This window comes from Salmo trutta, chromosome 24 (genome assembly GCF_901001165.1).
Source record: "Salmo trutta chromosome 24, fSalTru1.1, whole genome shotgun sequence".
Lineage (NCBI taxonomy): Eukaryota > Metazoa > Chordata > Actinopteri > Salmoniformes > Salmonidae > Salmo > Salmo trutta.
Window position 1 is genome coordinate 1,124,123 of NC_042980.1, and position 20,307 is coordinate 1,144,429.

General features: G+C 42.6%; 1 protein-coding gene across 4 annotated transcripts in view; it reads right to left on the reverse strand.

Moving 5' to 3' along the window:
- The window catches only part of LOC115160586 (dachshund homolog 1), a 262,703-nt gene that overhangs the window by 33,456 nt on the left and 208,940 nt on the right, over nt 1-20,307 (reverse strand). For all 4 annotated transcript variants that reach the window (XM_029710747.1, XM_029710746.1, XM_029710745.1 and 1 more), the window contains one exon: nt 1,581-1,726. In XM_029710747.1, the coding sequence (XP_029566607.1) occupies nt 1,581-1,726 (146 nt within the window). The remainder of the gene's footprint in view (nt 1-1,580; nt 1,727-20,307) is intronic.

The window sequence follows — 20,307 nt, forward strand, 5'->3', positions numbered from 1 at the left end:
AAAATCCTTCAATGAGTATTTTTGTCCAACCTTTTGACTGGTACTGTAGTTTAGCGCAGATAACATGATAATTAACTACAATTACCATAATCCATAACACACCAGCCTAGTTGTCCGATCTGTGTGGAGTAGCCACGGACACGGAGAGTAAAGAACACGCGATCGAGAGGGATAGAAAGCAGTTGCTTCGCGAAGTAGCTCTACCTTAAAATACATGATCTAAGTGATTGGTAGTTTGTATTCAGCAGTCATAAAAATATGCCTTACTTATTTTGAACTACTCAAATAGGGATTTTGTCAGATAGCAGCAGCAGCTCTATAGAGATGAGATGATGACTTGGAATTAAATAAGGAAGTCATCAAATAAAACAACTGAAATATTTTATTAAAATAAAGTAATGTGAATAAATGATGGTTAATGGGCAGTCATGGGACTGCTGTAATGGGCAGTCATGGAACTTTTATTAAATTGTTTTATTCTGTGTTGTTACAGGATTCCACCCACATAATGCATAGTGCATTTAATGTAAAAAAATTAATAAGAATGGAAACCGAAATAGAAAAACTTGGATTATTTTTTAAATAATTGAACCGAAACAGAACAAGGTCCCTATCCATAAAGTGTCTCAGAGCATGAGCTCTGGCCTATGATCAGTTTTACCATTCAGATAACATTGAATACGATTATTATGGAATGGATTCTAGATCAGAACTTCCATCCTGAGATGCTTTGTGAATTCTGGCCCTAGTCTTTACAGTTGCAGGCTAAATGGCACTCAGACAAACGGCTATACTAACTGATGTTTTCTTTACTCTATTGCGTATTAGCTAGGATATTTTCTATTGATTCTCTGTAGACTATTGCTGAGGCCTACCTGTATAGTATTGCTAAGGTTTACATGTATAGTATTGCTAAGGTCTACCTGTATAGAGTATTAGTTAGGCCTACCTGTATATAGTATAGCTAAGGCCTGCTGTAGAGTATTGGTAAGGTCTACCTGCATAGTATTGGTAAGGTCTACCTACGTAGTATTGGTAAGGTCTACCTATAGAGTATTGCTAAGGTCTACCTGTGGCTCAGTTGGTAGAGCATGGTGTTTGCAACGCCAGCATGGTGTGTGCAACGCCAGGGTTGTGGGTTCGATTCCCACGGGGGGCCAGTACAAAAAAAAAAAAATGCATGTAATGAAATGAAATGTATGCATTCACTACTGTAAGTCGCTCTGGATAAGAGCGTCTGCTAAATGACTAAAATGTATTGCTAAGGTCTACCTGTAGAGTATTGCTAAGCTCTACCAGTATTGAGCATTTGTAAGACATGTATTGTGAGGAGTATATTACTAAGGTGAATGTGAGGCCACTGTACCTGTGTGTTGTTAGTGAGAACAGTCTATATTGGTCTGACCTACATGCACTATATATACCCTGTCAATGAATAAGGCCTATAGCATACCTGTATGTTAGTGAGAAGAGTCTCTCTTAGTCAGACCAACTGTACCTGTATGTTAGTGAGAGTCTCTAATGGTCAGACCTAAGTGTATGTTAGTGAGGAGCACCTCTATTGGTCAGACCCACTGTACCTGTATGTTAGTGAGAAGAGTCTCAATAGATGACAGGCCGTCTGGGAACAGGAATGGCGAAGGGAAGCCAGGTGGTAGACCCTGTCCAGTCAATGACAGCCTCTCGTAGCTGTCTCTCGCCGTTGGGGTGCACATTGGATTGTCGTCTAGAATTAGACCCAAAACAAGAATTACAGAACAAGTCAGGACAAGTAGCCTGCTGTGTATTCAAACAGAAGATTGACTCTTATTCGTTCACAACAGTGTTTATATAGGTAGTGAACTCTACGATTCAGGCAATCAGAGCTCTCAGGTCCACTCTGATAGACAATCCAGTCCAGGGGTGAATCTCAAAAGTATTTCTTTAAATCTGCGCCTCCTTCTTAAATCGCAGGAGAAGATCCAAGGTTCCTTCTTCTCCTATGTTTTCTGAAAATGATGCAAGGAGAGAGGTCACAAGGGATCACAGAAAGACTATTGAAATTCACTTCAGTCCTCATTGACAACCCTACACTGTCTCTCTCAGGCTCTAAGCCAACATCCAACCAGGACATAAATTCAGATTTTCCCAGTGAATGGATATAATCATGTGCATTCCCAAATGAGAAGAAGCAGGGCTACAGAGCTCCATTACCTCGGATGGTTCAGCTTCCTTTGTGTACGCACGCACGGGTGCCTGTCAAACCTATAGGATGGCATCGTCCACCATTCATCACCAACAGAGGGCAGGGCCATCTTTTGTACACATTATCCATAACACACCATAGACAGATAGAGCGAGGTGTGTGTATGTATGCAAAAGAGAGATACAGGTATGCATGACAGAGAGAGAGAGAGAGAGAGAGAGAGAGAGAGAGAGAAAGAGAGACCAGCCATGTTTCTGACATTATCTCTATACTCTGTCAGGAAGACGTGTCACTTTATGTTTAGGTCTGAAAAGCCTTTAGTCAACCACTAACAATACACACACACAAACACAACACACAAAAAACACACACGCGTACATGCACACACACACACACCTCACAATTGTATATTATGTGCCATCAATTCCTTAACTCAATTTTTATCAAATCCACTTTCATTCTTTTAACACTGCACTCTGGCTGTGCTCTGTGCAGGTTCCCTCTCTTCCCTCTCATCCACTATTCATACCTGTTTATGTGTCAGAGTGATCGTGCACAAACACAGGCAAGCTCTCTCTCCTCCTCCTCTCTCTCCCTCTCCTTCCACAGTCTCTCTCTCTCTCCCTCCTTCCTCTCTCCCTCCTCACAGTATCTATCGCTTTCTCTTTCTCTCTCTCCTCCCATCAATATTCAGCCAAGTGGTAGGAACAGCTGGTCCGCCATTAATTAGTTTAAAGTATTTATTTCACCCATCCTCAGAGCAGATAGAGCCAAAACATTGGAGATTATTTTGAACATCTGCAAATGCCCTGGAAACATGGACTAACTGGCAGGCAGTGGATTGTTAGAGTGCTAGGATCCACAGTTTTTAATTTGGAAGAATATGTTGTGTGCAAATGGAATAGAAAACAGGTGGAAATTATAGGCAATTAGCAAGACACCCCCAATAAAGGAGTGGTTCTGCAGGTGGTGACCACAGACCACTTCTCAGTTCCTATGCTTCCTGGCTGATGTTTTGGTCACTTTTGAATGCTGCCGGTGCTTTCACTCTAGCGGTAGCATGAGACGGAGTCTACAACCCACACAAGTGGCTCAGGTAGTGCAGCTCATCCAGGATGGCACATCAATGCGAGCTGTGGCAAGAAGGTTTGCTGTGTCTGTCAGCGTAGTGTCCAGAGCATGGAGGCGCTACCAGGAGACAGGCCAGTACATCACGAGATGTGGAGGACGCCGTAGGAGGGCAACAACCCAGCAGCAGGACCGCTACCTCCGCCTTTGTGCAAGGAGGAGCAGGAGGAGCACTGCCAGAGCCCTGCAAAATGACCTCCAGCTGGCCACAAATGTGCATGTGTCTGCTCAAACGGTCAGAAACAGACTCCATGAGGGTGGTATGAGGGCCCGACGTCCACAGGTGGGGGTTGTGCTTACAGCCCAATACCGTGCAGGACGTTTGGCATTTGCCAGAGAACCCCAAGATTGGCAAATTCGCCACTGGCGCCCTGTGCTCTTCACAGATCAAAGCAGGTTCACACTGAGCACATGTGACAGACGTGACATAGTCTGGAGACGCCGTGGAGAACGTTCTGCTGCCTGCAACATCCTCCAGCATGACCGGTTTGGCGGTGGGTCAGTCATGGTGTGGGGTGGCATTTCTTTGGGGGGCCGCACAGCCCCCCATGTGCTCGCCAGAGGTAGCCTGATTTCCATTAGGTACCGAGATGAGATCCTCAGACCCCTTGTGAGACAATATGCTGGTGCTGTTGGCCCTGGGTTCCTCCTAATGCAAGACAATATTGGACCTCATGTGGCTGGAGTGAGTCAGCAGTTCCTGCAAGAGGAAGGCATTGATGCTATGGACTGGCCCGCCCGTTCCCCAGACCTGAATCCAATTGAGCACATCTGGGACATCATGTCTCGCTCCATCCACCAACGCCACATTGCACCACAGACTGTCCAGGAGTTGGCGGATGCTTTAGTCCAGGTCTGGGAGGAGATCCCTCAGGAGACCATCCGCCACCTCATCAGGAGCATGCCCAGGCATTGTAGGGAGGTCATACAGGCACGGGGAGGCCACACACACTACTGAGCCTCATTTTGACTTGTTTTAAGGACATTACATCAAAGTTGGATCAGCCTGTAGTGTTGTTTTCCACTTTAATTTTGAGTGTGACTCCAAATCCAGACCTCCATGGGTTAATAAATTGGATTTCCATTGATTATTTTTGTGTGATTTTGTTGTCAGCACATTCAACTATGTAAAGAAAAAAGTATTTAATAAGATTATTTCATTCATTCAGATCTAGGATGTGTTATTTTAGTGTTCCCTTTATTTTTTTGAGCAGTATATATTTTTTTTAATTGGAGAGGGAAAAAGAGAGTGAAGTATGCAATGTTTGTCAGTGGGGGGTGTGAACAACATTTCTCTTTTTTTTTTACTCCTCTCTTTTTGTATCTTTTCATTCCTGTTGATTAATTTGAATAGATGGATGTAGTGTTTTGGAATGGCGACTGACTGAAGCGGACGTGAGGAGAGAGCTCCCGAGTGATTTTTTTTTATATGACTAAATATGCCATTAAATAACCATTTTACTGCATATTGCAGATTTACTAAGTTAAAATGGTAGATTCTAAATGATGTCTGGAAAAAATAAAGTGAAGGGGAAACCAGGAACTTTAGCAAACAACTCCCTGCAAAATCAGCCAATGACTAACACCAGCGAAGACAACTTGACTATCTTCTCCCTGGTGGCCAAATTGGAGAAGAACCGTGCTGCCCTCTTAGCTGAGATGACAATCTCGCTAACTGTGTCCCTCTCGCCCATACAATCATCGCTGGACGTGATTCGTCTGACAGTGGAATCATATGGCCTTCGTCTGACATAAAGACGTCTCTTTCTGACCATAGTGACAGGCTGACCACCCTCGAAGCCACGGTGGTTGTGCTCCATCATAAAAGACTAAATGGATGACCTCGAAAATCGCTCTCAATAACTTGTGAGTGGTAGGACTCCCTGAGGGCTGTGAGGGAACGCTTTGCAAGAGATTTCATGTCAAAGTTAATTTTGGAAATATTGGGCGATGATACGTTTGCAACTCCGCCAGAGCTAGGCAGAGTGCACCACACACTGAGAGATAGGCCGGTGAAGGGTGAGTGCCACGTCCAATGCTAATGATATTTCTCCACTACCAGGAGAAGAAACGGGTGCTGGCGTTAGCAAGGAACCTTTCTATCAGGGAAATAAAATGTTCCTATTCCAGGACCTGAGCACTCAACTCACCAAGAAACGTGCAACTTTCAAGTCAATGAAATGAAAGTTGTAACGGGGGGCATCAAGTTTACACTCCGCCTTTCTACACTCCGCCATCTGGCAGAGCTGTGTTTTTACTACCAGGACATGGAGCGCAAGTTCAACACAGCAGCAGAGGCTGAGTCCTTTTACAACCAGCATCGTTCCAGCTGAGTGATATGTGAACTATCCCACTATGCGCAACCCGAAGTGGAATATATCAGACAATATGTGCAGTACACTGGATTATTTTGTACACACCCTATTTACTTTTTTAACCACCTTTTTTCTCCCCAATTTCATGATATCCAATTGCGATCTTGTCTCATCGCTGCAACTCCACAACGGGCTCGGGAGAGGAGAAGGTAGAGTCATGCGTCTTCCGAAACATGACCCGCCTAACCACGCTCCTTAACACCCGCCAGCTTAACCCGAAAGCTGCACCAATGTGTCGGAGGAAACACCGTTCAACTGGCGACCGGGGTTAGCTTGCAGGCACCCGGCCCGCCTCAAAAAGTTGCTAAGGTCACGATGAGCCCCCCCGGCTAAACCCTCACAATGCTGGGCCAATTGTGCAGTGTCCGATGGGACTCCCGACCATGGCCGGTTGTAGCACAGCCCAGGAATGAACCCGGGTCTGTAGTAATGCCTCTAGCACTGCAATGCAGTGCCTTAGACCGCTGCACAACTCGGGAGGACAAATCGCGCTTCTTAATACCCACCCACTTAACCCGGAAGCCAGCCATACCAATGTGTTGGAGAAAACACTGTTCAACTGATGACCAGAGTAAGTCTGCAGGCGTCCAGCCCACCACAAGGAGTCGCTAGAGCGCGATGAGCCAAATAAAGCCCCACTGGCCAAACCCTCCCCTAACCCGGATGACGCTGGTCCAATTGTGCACCGCCCTATGGGACCCCTGGTCACGGCCGGATCGGACCCAGGTCTGTAGTGACGTCTCAAGCACTCCGATGCAGTGCCTTAGACTGCTGTGCCACTCGTGATGCCCTCCTACTGACTTTTTAAATAGCCAACTGGCTGGACACATGAAACTCTGGTTTTGTTGTGGTTAAACAGGTGACACTTATTTACTTATTTTCTACCGTAGTATAACTGTGTTCCCCACGCATATGGAGTTGGAATTTTAACGTCACGTGAGCCTTACAGTGGGATCATATCGACTACATTAAAGATCATATTGACAGTGTACATAACTTTTCATTCCTGTTTCATTTGGCACCAACTAGATGGATTGCCAAGGACTGAGAAAAGATGTAATCTCTTTTCTCTTCATTTCTGTCTGATCATTCCACTCACTCAAGAAAGGATCGCTTGTGTGAATTCACAGCTAAAGTAAAGTGTAGCCAACATTTATGTTACATCCATTAATATGTTTACTTATACTATGGGAACATTTTCCTTAACCTGTTTTGGTGCCGCTTGGTTGGCTAATGTATGTAACTATCCTACCCGTTTAACCATTAACCTTTGAGTTCTACTGTGTCTTCAGTTTTGTTTCTTTTGGGGGAAGTGTAAGTAACCTGTAACTGTATTCTCTGCACTGACACGTGAGCTAAATAGTATGGCCCAACACAAACATAAGCAGGTTGCTTTTCCGCATCGTGTTCTGATTTGATTTTCATTCGCAGCCACTGGCGGGCCAATGCCCAGGAACCTATCCCCGCCTCTTCTAACTTCTATAGGCTCTGTATCTGGGTGTGTGCGCACGCTGTCTTTGCAATTCTCGTACAAACTACAGTATGAGGGTTGTATCTATGATAAATCTTTTAAACTCTCTTCACGTTTACTCGTTGAAGAGTCTGAAAGCAGATATAATATTTTTTTCAAGAGACATAATACTTACCAGCATAGACTTTCTAGGCCATGGCTTGTGCACATTTTTTTAATCTAAATGTAACATTAGAATGAGAGGTGCAGCGATACTCATAAGAAAAAAGGTACAGTTCACTTCAACATGGGTCCTCTATTATACCAATGGCCGCTACGTAATAATAACTGGCACAGTTTGGCGAACCCCAGTTGTTCTTGTAAGTGTGTACTCCCCAAAATGGGATTAAATCAACGTCATGAGGAAACTCTTCTCCTTACTCTCCAATCTAAACACACAGTATTTTATATTTGGGGGTGACATAAACTGTGTCCCCTGGGTCAGATGGCTACCCAAAAAATGTTTTAAGAATTTTTCGGAACAACCAACCCCTCTGCTATTAGATATTTTTGAGGACTCACTCCAGCAAGGTACACTACCTCATACTCTTACTCAGCCTTCCATCTCTTTAACCTGTCTGGGCTAGGGGGCAGTATTTGCACGGCCGAATAAAAAACGTACCCGAATTAAACTGGTTACTACTCTTGCCCAGAAATGGGAATATGCATTTAATTAGTAGATTTGGATAGACAACACTCTAAAGTTTCGAAAACTGTTTGAATAGTGTCTGTGAGTATAACAGAACTCATATGGCAGGCCAAAACCTGAGAAGATTCCATACAGGAAGTGCCCTGTCTGACAATTTGTTGTCCTTCTGTTGCATCTCTATCGAAAATACAGCATCTGTGCTGTAACGTGACATTTTCTAAGGCTTCCATTGGCTCTCTAAAGCCGCCAGAAAGTGGAATGGGGTGTCTGCTGTCTCTGGGCAAAGAACAGCAGCAGAATTTGTAAGTGGTCAGCCTGGGGACAGTGAGACTGAGATGCGCGTTCACGAGACTACTCCATTTTTTTCTTTCAGCCTTTGAATGAATACAACGTTGCCCGGTTGGAATATTATCGCTATTTTATGTGAAAAATAGCATAAAAATTGATTTTAAACAGTGTTTGACATGCTTCTAAGTACGGTAATGGAATATTTAGACATTTTTTGTCACGAAATGCGCTCGCGCGTCACCCTTCGGATACTGACCTGAACGCACAAACAAAACGGAGCTATTTGAATATAACTATGGATTATTTGGAACCAAAACAACATTTTGTTGTTGAAGTAGAAGCCCTGGAAGTCCATTCTGATGAAGAACAGCAAAGGTAATCAAATTTTTCTAATAGTAATTCTGAGTTTAGTGAGCCCCAATCTTGGTGGGTGTCAAAATAGCTAGCTGTGATGGCCGAGCTATGTACTCAGAATATTGCAAAATGTGCTTTCGCCGAAAAGCTATTTTAAAATCTGACACCGCGATTGCATAAAGGAGTTCTGTATCTATAATTCTTAAAATAATTGTTATGTATTTTGTGAACGTTTATCATGAGTAATTTAGTAAATTCACCGTAAGTTTTCGGTGGGTATGCTAGTTCAGAACATCACATGCTCATGTAAAAAGCTGGTGTTTGATATAAATATGAACTTGATTGAACAAAACATGCATGTATTGTATAACATAATGTCCTAGGAGTGTCATCTGATGAAGATCATCAAAGGTTAGTGCTGCATTTAGCTGTGGTTTTGGTTTTTGTGACATATATGCTTGCTTTGAAAATGGCTGTGTGATTATTTTTGGCAGGGTACTTTCCTGACATAATCTAATGTTTTGCTTTCGCTGTAAAGTCTTTTTGAAATCGGACAATGTGGTTAGATTAACGAGAGTCTTGTCTTTAAAATGGTGTAAAATAGTCATATGTTTGAGAAATTGAAGTTATAGCATTTTTGAGGTTTTGTATTTCGCTCCACGCGATTCCACTGGCTGTTGACTAAGGTGGGACGCAAACGTCCCACCTAGCCCAGGGAGGTTAACATTGAAGAAAAACAAAGATCCAACCAACTGCTCTTCATTTCAACCGATCTCACTCCTTAACATGGATGTAAAAATTCTGGCAAAGGTGCTTGCTTGTAGATTAGAGACTGTCCTACCCACTGTGATATCAGAGGACCAAACAGGGTTTATAAGGACCGTTATTCCTTCTGAAATATTCAAAGACTTCTTAGTATCATTCACTCTCCAGCTTCTGGAGTGGTAGATTCTGTTGATGCGAGAATGCCTTTGATAGAGTAGAATGGTAATTTCTGTTTTTTACAATTAAAATGGCTTTGGGGATACATTTACATCCTGGATATGGATACTCTACACCTCTCCCCAGGCACGTGTATACACTAACTCTTTTCGCTCCAAATTTTCCCCCTTAACCCATGGCACACACCAGGGATGCTCAATTTCACCCTTCCTCCTTGCTCTTGCTATTGAACCTTTGTCAATTGCATTAAAGAACAGTCTGCTATTTTCAGGTATTAGGAGAGGGGATTAGGACCACAGTCTCACTTTATGCCGATGATTTGCTCTTCTTTGTTTCGGGGCCCTATACTTTGTATCTTATCTATTTTATAAGATTTTGGAACTTTTTCAGGGTACAAACTGAATTTAGGGAAAAGTTCATGCTTAACTATTAATCAATTGGCTATGGGTATAACACAATCTCTGCTGCCCTTCGACTTATCAAAAGCAGGGTTTAGGTGCCTGGGAATTAATATCACCTGATCCCTTCACTCACTGTTAGAGCAGGACTTCTCTACTCTTACAGCAAAGCTGAAAAATGACCCTACAGAGAGGGAGTGGCTTATCCCTCTCTGTAGCTGGTAGGGTGCAGTCACTGAAAATTATTATATTACCCAGATATCTATACTTATTCCAGTGTCTACCCAAATCATTTTTCAGTAAGATAGATACTATGATATCCTCATTCATTTGGGGCAAACCACCAATAATTAATAAAACCCTATTGAAAAGATGGAGATCACACAGTAGACTGGCCCTACCCATTTTTTTATACTATTACTGGGCAGTCCATTTACACAAAATGTCTCTGTGGTTCTGCAGTTCAGGGAGTAGTTGGTGCCAACTGAAGGCTTAATCCTGTTGTTCATCCTCAGGATCTGTTGCTCATCCTCAGGATCCTCATCCTGGCAATCTTCCACTTTTACCCTCTCTGCACTCTTCCGATCAGATTTTTTATTTTCTTTTTATTTAACCCATATTTTACCAGGTAAGTTGACTGAGAACACATTCTCATTTACAGCAACGACATGGGGAACATGGGGAATAGTTACAGGGGAGAGGAGATGAATGAGCCAATTGTAAGCTGGGGATGATTAGGTGACTGTGATGGTATGAGGGCCAGATTGGGTATTTAGCCAGGTCACCAGGATTAACACCCTTACTCTTACAATAAGTGCAATGGGATCTTTAGTGACCACAGAGAGTCAGGACACCCGTTTAATGTCCCATCCGAATGACAGCACCCTACACAGGGCAATCACTGCCCTGAGGTATTGGGATATTGTTTTTAGACCAGAGGAAAGGGAGCCTTCTACTGGCCCTCCAACACCACTTCCAGCAGCATTTGGGTCTCCCATCCAGGGACCAACCAGGACCAACCCTGCTTAGCTTCAGAAGCAAGCAAGCAGGATAAAGGGTGATATGCTGTTGGCCCACTATTGAAATCTGTCTACAAAACATCACTTGAAATGGGCCCTACTCTCCCTATCAGCACCCACTTGTAATAACCATTTATTTGCACCTGCCAATTTATTTATACATTTTGTTTTAGTTTTTTGTGTACTTTTTACCCCTTTTTCTCCCCAATTGGTAGTTACAGGTCTTGTCACATCGATGCCACTCCCATGCGGACTCGGGAAAGGCAAAGGTCGAGAGCCATGTGTCCTCCAAATCACAACCCAGCCAAGCCGCACTCCTTCTTGACACACTGCTCGCTTAACCCAGAAGCCATCCTCACCAATGTGTTGACACACCGTACAGCTGATGACCAAAGCCAGTGTGCATGCGCCCGGCAGCCACAAGGAGTCACTAGAGAGTGCATTGGGACAAGGACATCCCAGCTGGCCAAACCCTCCCCTAACTCGGACAACGCTGGGTCAATTGTGCACCACCTCATGGGGATCCCGGTCACGGCCGGCTGCAACACAGCCCGGGATCGAACCCGGATCTGTAGTGCCGCCTCTAGCACTGATCAGTGCCTTAGACCGTTGCGCCACATGGGATGCCCACACCTGCCAAACTTGATTCAGGGTTAATATCTTGGAATAGGAAAGGTCTGACATTTTTGAAAGATTTGAACGTTAATGGTAACTTTGCCAGTTTTAACGAGCTGTATAACACTTTCAATCTGCAGCAATCTTATTCATTTAGATATTTTCAAGTCTGTCACTTTGTTCAATCCCACTCTTCTACATTCCCAAGACTTCTGCCAGCTTATGGTATTGACTGTTTTGCCTGATGTGGCCAAAGGGTCACGTATAATTTCTTTATGATTTCTTATTGCCAGGAAATAGTCCAGTTTTGCGCAAAATTAAGATGGTTTAGGAAGCAGAACTAGGGGTTTCATTTCCTGATCAGCGGTGGACAAAAGCACTGGAGAAAGTCAATTCTTCCTCCTCCTGTACAAGGCTCAGCCTGATTTAATGTAATGTCCACCATAGGATACATTTTACCAAGACCAAACTAGCCAAGATTATCCCAGAAGTGGTAGACTCTTGCGATAGATGCTCTCAATCATCAGCTAACTTGACCCATATGTTATGGTCATGCCCCATGTTGGCGGAATTCTGGAAATTGTTCTTTGGTACAATCTCTGAGGTATTGGAGATGACTATAGTTCCATCTCCTCAGATCGCTATACTTGGGATTGCTGAGGAAGTTGTGAATCTCACAAATAAACAGACTGGTGTCATCTCCTTTTCCTCCTTGATTGCTCGCTGTAAAATACTCCTGCTTTGGAAAGCCCAATCTCTCCCATCAGCCATGTCTTGGATACGGGATGTTATGCTTAGAAAAAAAATACAATTTACTATTATGGGTGTCTGTAGAGAATGTTTTTACACATTGGCAACCGGGATATAATTGATCTTCTGTTCTCCTTCCTCTACCTATTATGGAATCCTTTTTATTTTAATTCTACATATACACGTGTTATTATCCTACTGGTATTGTATTTCAACTGCTAAGTACTTATAATATGTTGTCTGCAAACTGTCAAATATTTGTAATATTTGTGTTTCTAAAAGTCATACACAATTTAGGAATATTTTATTACTATTTATATTGTTATTTTATTGTTATTATAAATATTTTATTTTACTATTTTGATTTATATTATCTGTTACTTTGTCATTTTAAGGGTGAGGGTGAGTTGGAGGCATTGGGAAGGGGGGGGGGGGGCAGGGAGGTTTGGGGGATCAATAGGGAATGTTCTGAAAGTGTTTATATATTTCATCAATAAAATATTGTTTAAAAAAAGAATGGATGAATGAATTGAAATTTGTTTTATAAATTAACTTCATAAAACAATTATGAATTGCCTACTTTTAAGAAGTCACTTCTGTGGTAATTTGTTGTTTGTGTTTTTACTGCTTTATTGTGGAATAAGTGAGCATATGAAAAATGATGTCCTATATAAGAAGAGCTACACAAAAAAAAAAGTTCTTCTTTTTACTTCTTCTTTACTGAACCGTTACACTGAAATGTTACAAAAAACTACAATATCATTTAAAATACTTGGCATAGCACATCATTGGAATGGCAACCAATGCCTTAAAGCGGCTGATAAGCACCAACAATAACATAACCACCGAACTCCAATGACCTGTGATGTTGTTCATATACATGTACAACATCTACCATTTGCATTTATTACATTACACTTTACATAGCCTCCCTCTCTGCCAACCGCTGCAAATATCCCGTCCAATAAAATCAGCATAACTGCTGCCGAAGCTAGTAGACCTCAGGGAGAGAAGGCCTGTTGTTGTAGCTTTGTAATTGATTTGTACTGTGGGCACTTTGTCCCTTATTTAGTGTTGGCATTCATCATAAATCATTGCTTTAACAAACTCCGGCTTTGCACTCAGCAGGCCTCCCCTCCTGCAATACGACGGCAGATCACAGAGAATATTTTATCGCTTTGTTGCAGAGGAAACAACCTGTCACACAGCAAGGAAAAAGCAAACAGCTTTGTGTTTTGTTCGAAATAGACTCACAACTACAGAGCTGAACAGCGACGCTTGTCAGAGTTAATTTCATTTTCACCAAGATAGGTGTGTGCGCAAATACAGGAAGGTGGAAGCAAATAAATGGCTAATTCAATTAATATTCAGTAATCAATGTTTGTTCAACACTGTGAAATGTATAAGGACCTTTGTTTTATTAGAATACAATTTCAGATCTTTTTCTTTTTTTGCTTGAGCTGTCTTTCACTGGTAGCAAATACACTGATAATTCAATCAATATAAAGAAATCACTATTTGTTTACTATATTTATTAGAACTCCAGATCAGTTTTTTTCTTATTCAGGCTTTCACCAGACCTCTCCTCCCTTCTCCTCATTTTCTCCCCTTCCCATACCTCTCCCCTTCTCTCCTCTACTCTGGCTCTCCTAGCCTGCTGGCATGTGTTTGCATGTTTATTCCTCACCATCACTCCGGCATCATTGACTTCAACTTAATTACAGCGAGCGACGCTGGAGTGATGGAGCCAATTGGAATGGAGTGCCGCATTTCCAGGTGATACTTCTCCGCTAGTGAGCGCTACCAGCAGCAGCTGTGACAGTCTCTTGTGCTGTATGTAGGCTACTCTACGTAGGGGTCTCCGCTGTGAAATACTTATGGAACAAACCCCCTTCTCTCAGGTCAACCATGTCACAAATAACATTGTTTCAGCTGGATAATAACATTTTGGTACAAAGTAAATACAATGCATTCTGAATGAAATGCCATCATTTAAAAATAACCCCCCCTCCCTCTTCTCCTTGCATCCAGCCCTCAATAGTAGCAGTGGGAGTCCTTGACAGTGGGATAGCAATGATGAATCACCTATCCAGTTTATTTTCTTACTCTTCCATGTGTTGTGGTGCCTCTAAAACAGGGGGCCAAGGAATTGACTTGACAAACTACGGATGCAAACAAATTTATAACTTTGAGGAATCTGGGCTCTCCAATTTACATGTTATTAGATTTGTGTTGTGCGAGGAGTGGCACTCGGACCAAGTGATGTCAAGGAGGGAGAAAAATATATGCCTTAAGTTAACCAGAGATAATAAAAAAAATCCACTTGAAAACCTTTGAAATGTTTGATGGAGAGTCGCGGGGAAGGGAAAGCGAGAGGTGGGTGCAACAAAATACTGCCCCGGATTTAAATGTGAAAGACATGCGTTGGCAATCTGTGGTAAATCTAGAGGAAACTTTGGGAAATGTAGTCACAATCTCTTGATAAATAATAGCTGTAATTGACCTTGGGAGTTTGAAAATGTGCCATATGTTTTCTGGTTCCTGTGTTTGAATCCAGAGCTCCCTCGGGAGCTTTCAGCTGAGTCCTCACACGGAGGGAGGGAAAGAGGAGATAAATACAGAGACAGAGAGAAAGAGAAAAAGGGAGAGAAAGAGAAAGAGAGAGAGAGAGATGTAAGACAGAAGGACCAGTAGATAAAAGGATAGATTTGGGGAAGGTAGACAGATACGAGTATGAACGAGAAGGAGGGAGGGCGAGAGAAAGAGAGATAAAATGTAGAGAAAGAGACACTGAGCAAAAGAGAGAGAGCAAATCAAGGGAGAGAGAAACAGTCTCTCTCTGCAGCCTGTGCATTTGGCTGGGGCCAGAGCAGTCAGTGTGATATATTGACAGGTTAAGCCTGTGTCCTTGCAAACGGTGTGTTCCTCCCAGCAGGATAATGGAGCGCTAAAACCTGGAGGTTGTCAGCAGCACCTACACAAAGCAGGGCGGTGTGCTTTCAGCCAGGCACAATTAGATTTTATTTGACCTGCCAGCAGTGGAGGGAGGAAGTTGTCCTCCTTCAAATGGAGTGGCTGTGACCTCTTTGCCCGCTAATAGAAGACGACGCTACCGCGCGACTGTAGCGGTAGTTATTCCATCGTTTTTTTCCTTCCCCTTGTCAAAGAAATCCTAGCTCCGAAACAAATATACACGAACCTTGCTTCAATCGAGAAAGTGGATTTCATCTTTAGATATGTTATGTTTTTGTGGAATATCCAAGGAAATAAAGACGCACGTGAAATAAGCAACATAGATTCATTAGAATATGCCCAAACGTAGTCTTTCAACACTCCAAACACATGTACACACAAACACAAATGAAGCCATGCAGGACCAAGCATGCACACATGCAGACACACAGTCAAATGTACACACACATTTAAAGGCCCAGAGCAGTCAATAATGTGATTTCCCTGTGTTTTATATATATTTCCACACTATGAGGTTGGAATAATACTGTCAAATTGTGAAAATTATGATAATGACCTTTTAGTCTAAGAGCTGTTTGGAAATACGTTTTTAAATGTCAGCCTGTTGTGGTGGGATGGAGTTTTGGCCTGCCTGGTGACATAACCAGGCACTATATTAGTTCATAGACCAATGAGAAAGAGAGTTCCAAATTGCTAGTTTTAAATTTTCCCCTCCCTACTCAGAACACTTCCAGAAAGAAATTGCCCTTTGCTAAGAAACTATTTTGGATTATTTTTGACAATTTCAATTGAAAACAATCACAGTAAGGTACTTAATTGTTACCCAGAAATGATTTGATATTAGAATACAAACGGCTGCATTGGACCTTAAAAACGAATTTCCTTTTCAAGACAGAGAAGAGGAGTAGGAGGAGGCAGAGGAGGAAAATGAGAGTGTGCTCCAATCTGCTGGGGGACAAAGTCAAGAGCCCCAGATGCTTTGGCACAGGTTACACAGGTAACATTTGGCTACCACTCTCTTATCACAGCGGGAAAATCAAGCCCTGTGTTCTCCCTTCTTTCTCTCTCATTCTCCCCTCCTTTCTACCTCTACCCCTAGTGTTCCTTTAACTTAGAGATGAAATGGCTTGCTGCACAAACCCATTTATGTGGAAAGAGCGAGAGAGATAAAAAGAGCACGAGAGAGAGAGAGAGAGAGAGAGAGAGAGAGAGAGGGAGAGGTGCGCGGATAATCAGTGTGGCCAGTGGGCCTTGTTTCCTAAACACTCTCCTCCAAACATTACTCTCCACAGGCATAGAATTAGAATTTGGGACCTCAAAACACTGACATTTACCATGACTTTTGGGAAAGTGACATCCTAATATTTTCTCATAAGATATCATTAAATTTCAACTTCCCTATGGGCTACACTTTTCCAGTAGTAACCAATTCAGTGTCACTCTATCCCTCCCTGTTTCTCTCTCTCTCTCCCTCTCTCTCTCACCCCATTTCCGTGATCAGGAGTCCAATAGGGCGGAGCACAATTGGCCCAGCATCGTCCAGGTTGGGGTAGGCCGTCATTGTAAATAAGAATTTGTTCTTAACTGACTTGACTAGTTAAGTCTCTCTCTACCTCTACCTATCTTTATCCCCTTCTCCCTCTCCCCCCACCAATTTGAAGTGATGACTCTTTTGATTTGACTTAATAGATTGAAACGCATTCTCAAGGCCACGGGTAGTGTCACACAGATGGAAAGTCTGCATGGAGGAAATATTCATAAATCCTTAAGGGGCTGTCAGGGGAGACAAGGGAGCAGCATTCATTCTGCTCAGAACAGATATGATACACTTATCCTGAGATCTCTCTTCAGAAACACATACATCAACCGCCTAACCGGAATTAATAATAACCTATATGATATTGTCTATATGCATGTTAATATAATGAGTACCAGTCAAAAGTTTGGACACACCTACTCATTCAAGGGTTTTTCCTTCAAAACTATGAAATAACACATATGGAATCATGTAGTAACCAAAAAAGTGTTAAACAAAGCTAAATATATTTTATATTTGAAATTCTTCAAAGTAGCCACGCTTTACCTTGATGACAGATTTGCGCACTTTTGGCTCAACCAGCTTCATGAGGTGCGCCATGTTAAAATTAACAGGTGCGCCTTGTTAAACGTTCATTTGTGGAATAAATTTCCTTCTTAATGTGTTTGAGCCAATCAGTTGTGTTGTGACAAGGTAGGGGTGTTATATAGAAGATAGCCCTATTTGGTAAAAGACCAAGTCCATATAATTTCAAGAACTTTGAACGTTTCTTCAAGTGCAGTCGCAAAAACCATCAAGCACTATGATGAAACTGTCTCTCATGAGGACCGCCACAGAAAAGGAAGACCCAGAGTTACCGCTGCTGCAGATGATAAGTTCATTAGAGTTACCAGCCTCAGATTGCAGCCCAAATAAGTAACAGACACATCTCAACATGAATCAGGTCTTCATGGTCGAATTGCTGCAAAGAAACCACTAGTAAAGGACACCAATAAGAAGAGACTTGCTTGGGCCAAGAAACACGAGCAATGTCTTTTGGTCTGATGAGTCCAAATTGGAGATTTTTGGTTCCAACTGCCGTGTCTTTGTGTGACGCAGAGTAGGTGAACGGATGATCTCCGCATGTGTGGTTCCCACAATGGAGGAGGAGGTGTGAGGGTGTGGGGGTGCATTGCTGGTGACACTGTATGTGATTTATTTAGAATTCAAGGCACACTTAACAGGCATGGCTACCACAGCATTATGCAGCGATACATCATCCCATCTGGTTTGTGCTTAAGGGGACTATCATTTGTTTTTCAACAGGACAATGACCCAACAAACCTCCAGGCTGTGTAAGGGCTATTTGACCAATAAGAAGAGTGATGGAGTGCTGCATCAGATGACCTGTCCTCCACAATCATCCGATCTCAACCCAGTTGAGATAGTTTGGGATGAGTTGGACCGCAGAGTGAAGGAAAAGCAGTCAACGAGCGCTCAGTATATGTGGGAACTCCTTCAAAATATTTTTAAATACTTAAATTGGGCTTGATTGAGCTTGGCTGGCGCAATGGCACCAAAAAAAATGTTTTTGCAAAATGGCAAACCCACTCATATGGCACTCTAGGCAGGCTGAGACAATTGGTAAAAGCAGAATAGTATTTGAAGTTGAACCCAGGTCTGCAGAGCACACCTTTAAAAAAAGGAATTGTAAAATACATGTTTAAAATACATAACCCCCAGAAGAGGGTTATGTGAACAGATTGACAATACAAGATTCATTGCGTTGGATTTATTGGTCCCTGTATTTGATGTTGCATTTTGTTAAAGGCCTTGCAAATTGAAACGTCATCCTTTTACTGTACTATGTACTATGAGATTGTGTCACAAAAAATATATAATGTACTTACCAATGGCACCTCCATAAAACATATGGAGTTGTTTTAAGATACCATGGCTCATTTAGATATTTGATTTAGAATTTTAGGACCTCCATAGGTATCACCAAAAACTATTTAAAAAAAAGCTAAAACATTGAATTTGGCCTTTGCTACTACTGCCCATAGAATAACACATTCATAAATGTGAAAACAGATAAGGAGTAAGATTTTGACACATTCCTTATGATATATTTTTTGACTATCTGTTCTGTCATTTATGAATGTATTACTCTATGGGGATATAAGAAAGCTATGGGGACATAAGATGTCTCAGCCTCCAGTATTTATGCTGCAGTAGTTTATGTGTCGGGGGGCTAGGGTCAGTCTGTTTCATCTGGAGTATTCTCTTGTCTTATCCGGTGTCCTGTGTGAATGTAAATATGCTCTCTCTAATTCTCTCTTTCTCTCTTTCTTTCTTTCTCTCAGAGGACCTGAGCCCTAGGACCATGCCTCAGGACTACCTGGCATGATGACTCCTTGCTGTCCCCAGTCCACCTGGCCATGCTGCTGCTCCAGTTTCAACTGTTCTGCCTGCGGCTACGGAACCCTGACCTGTTCACCGGACGTGCTTGTTGCACCCTCGACAATTACTATGATTATTATTATTTGACCATGCTGGTCATTTACGAACATTTTAACATCTTGACCATGTTCTGTTCTAATATCCACCCGGCACAGCCAGAAGAGGACTGGCCACCCCTCATAGCCTGGTTCCTCTCTAGGTTTCTTCCTAGGTTTTTGGCCTTTCTCAGGAGTTTTTCCTAGGGAGTTTTTCCCAGCCACCGTGCTTCTTTCACATGCATTGCATGCTGTTTGGGGTTTTAGGCTGGGTTTCTGTACAGCACTTTGAGATTTCAGCTGATGTACGAAGGGCTATATAAATAAATTTGATTTGATTTGATAAGCTAGCTCAGGAAATATTTTAAAAAATGTGGACACATATTTAATCCCTTTTTTGTTGGCACAAAATTACCTCCATACTTCCATTCATATTTTAAACCGGTACCTTCAGACTTGTCCCGTGGTGCTTGCGGGGGTCGTAGAGCAAAACAGTGAACACCATCATTTTTCCATAGAGGTGGTCATAGAGGGGTCAAACTGTTAGGATGCTACAAACATTTTTGTGAGAAGACCGATTTTCGGGATGTCACATGGTCTGACATTCAGATAGTATTCAGACCCCTTTACTTTTTCGTTACAGCCTCATTCTAATTCAATTGATTGGACATGATTTGGAAGGGCACACACCTGTCTATATAAGGTCCCACAGTTGACAGTGCATGTCAGAGCAAAAACCAAGCCATGAGGTTGAAGGAATTGTTTGTAGAGCTCCGCGACAGGATTGTGTCGAGGCACAGATCTGGGGAAGGGTAAAAAAAAAATGTCTGCAGCATTGAAGGTCCCCAAGAACACAGTGGCCTCTTAAATGGAATGATGCCCGGCCAAACTGAGCAATCAGGGGATAAGGGCCTTGGTCAGGGAGGTGACCAAGAACCAGACATTCTGTCAGAGCGCAAGAGTTCCTTTGTGGAGATGGGTGAACCTTCCAGAAGGACAACCATCTCTACAGGACTCCACTAATCAGGCCGTTATGGTAGAGTGGCCAGACAAAAGCCACTCCACAGTAAAAGGCACATGAAGGCCCGCTTGGAGTTTGCCAAAAGA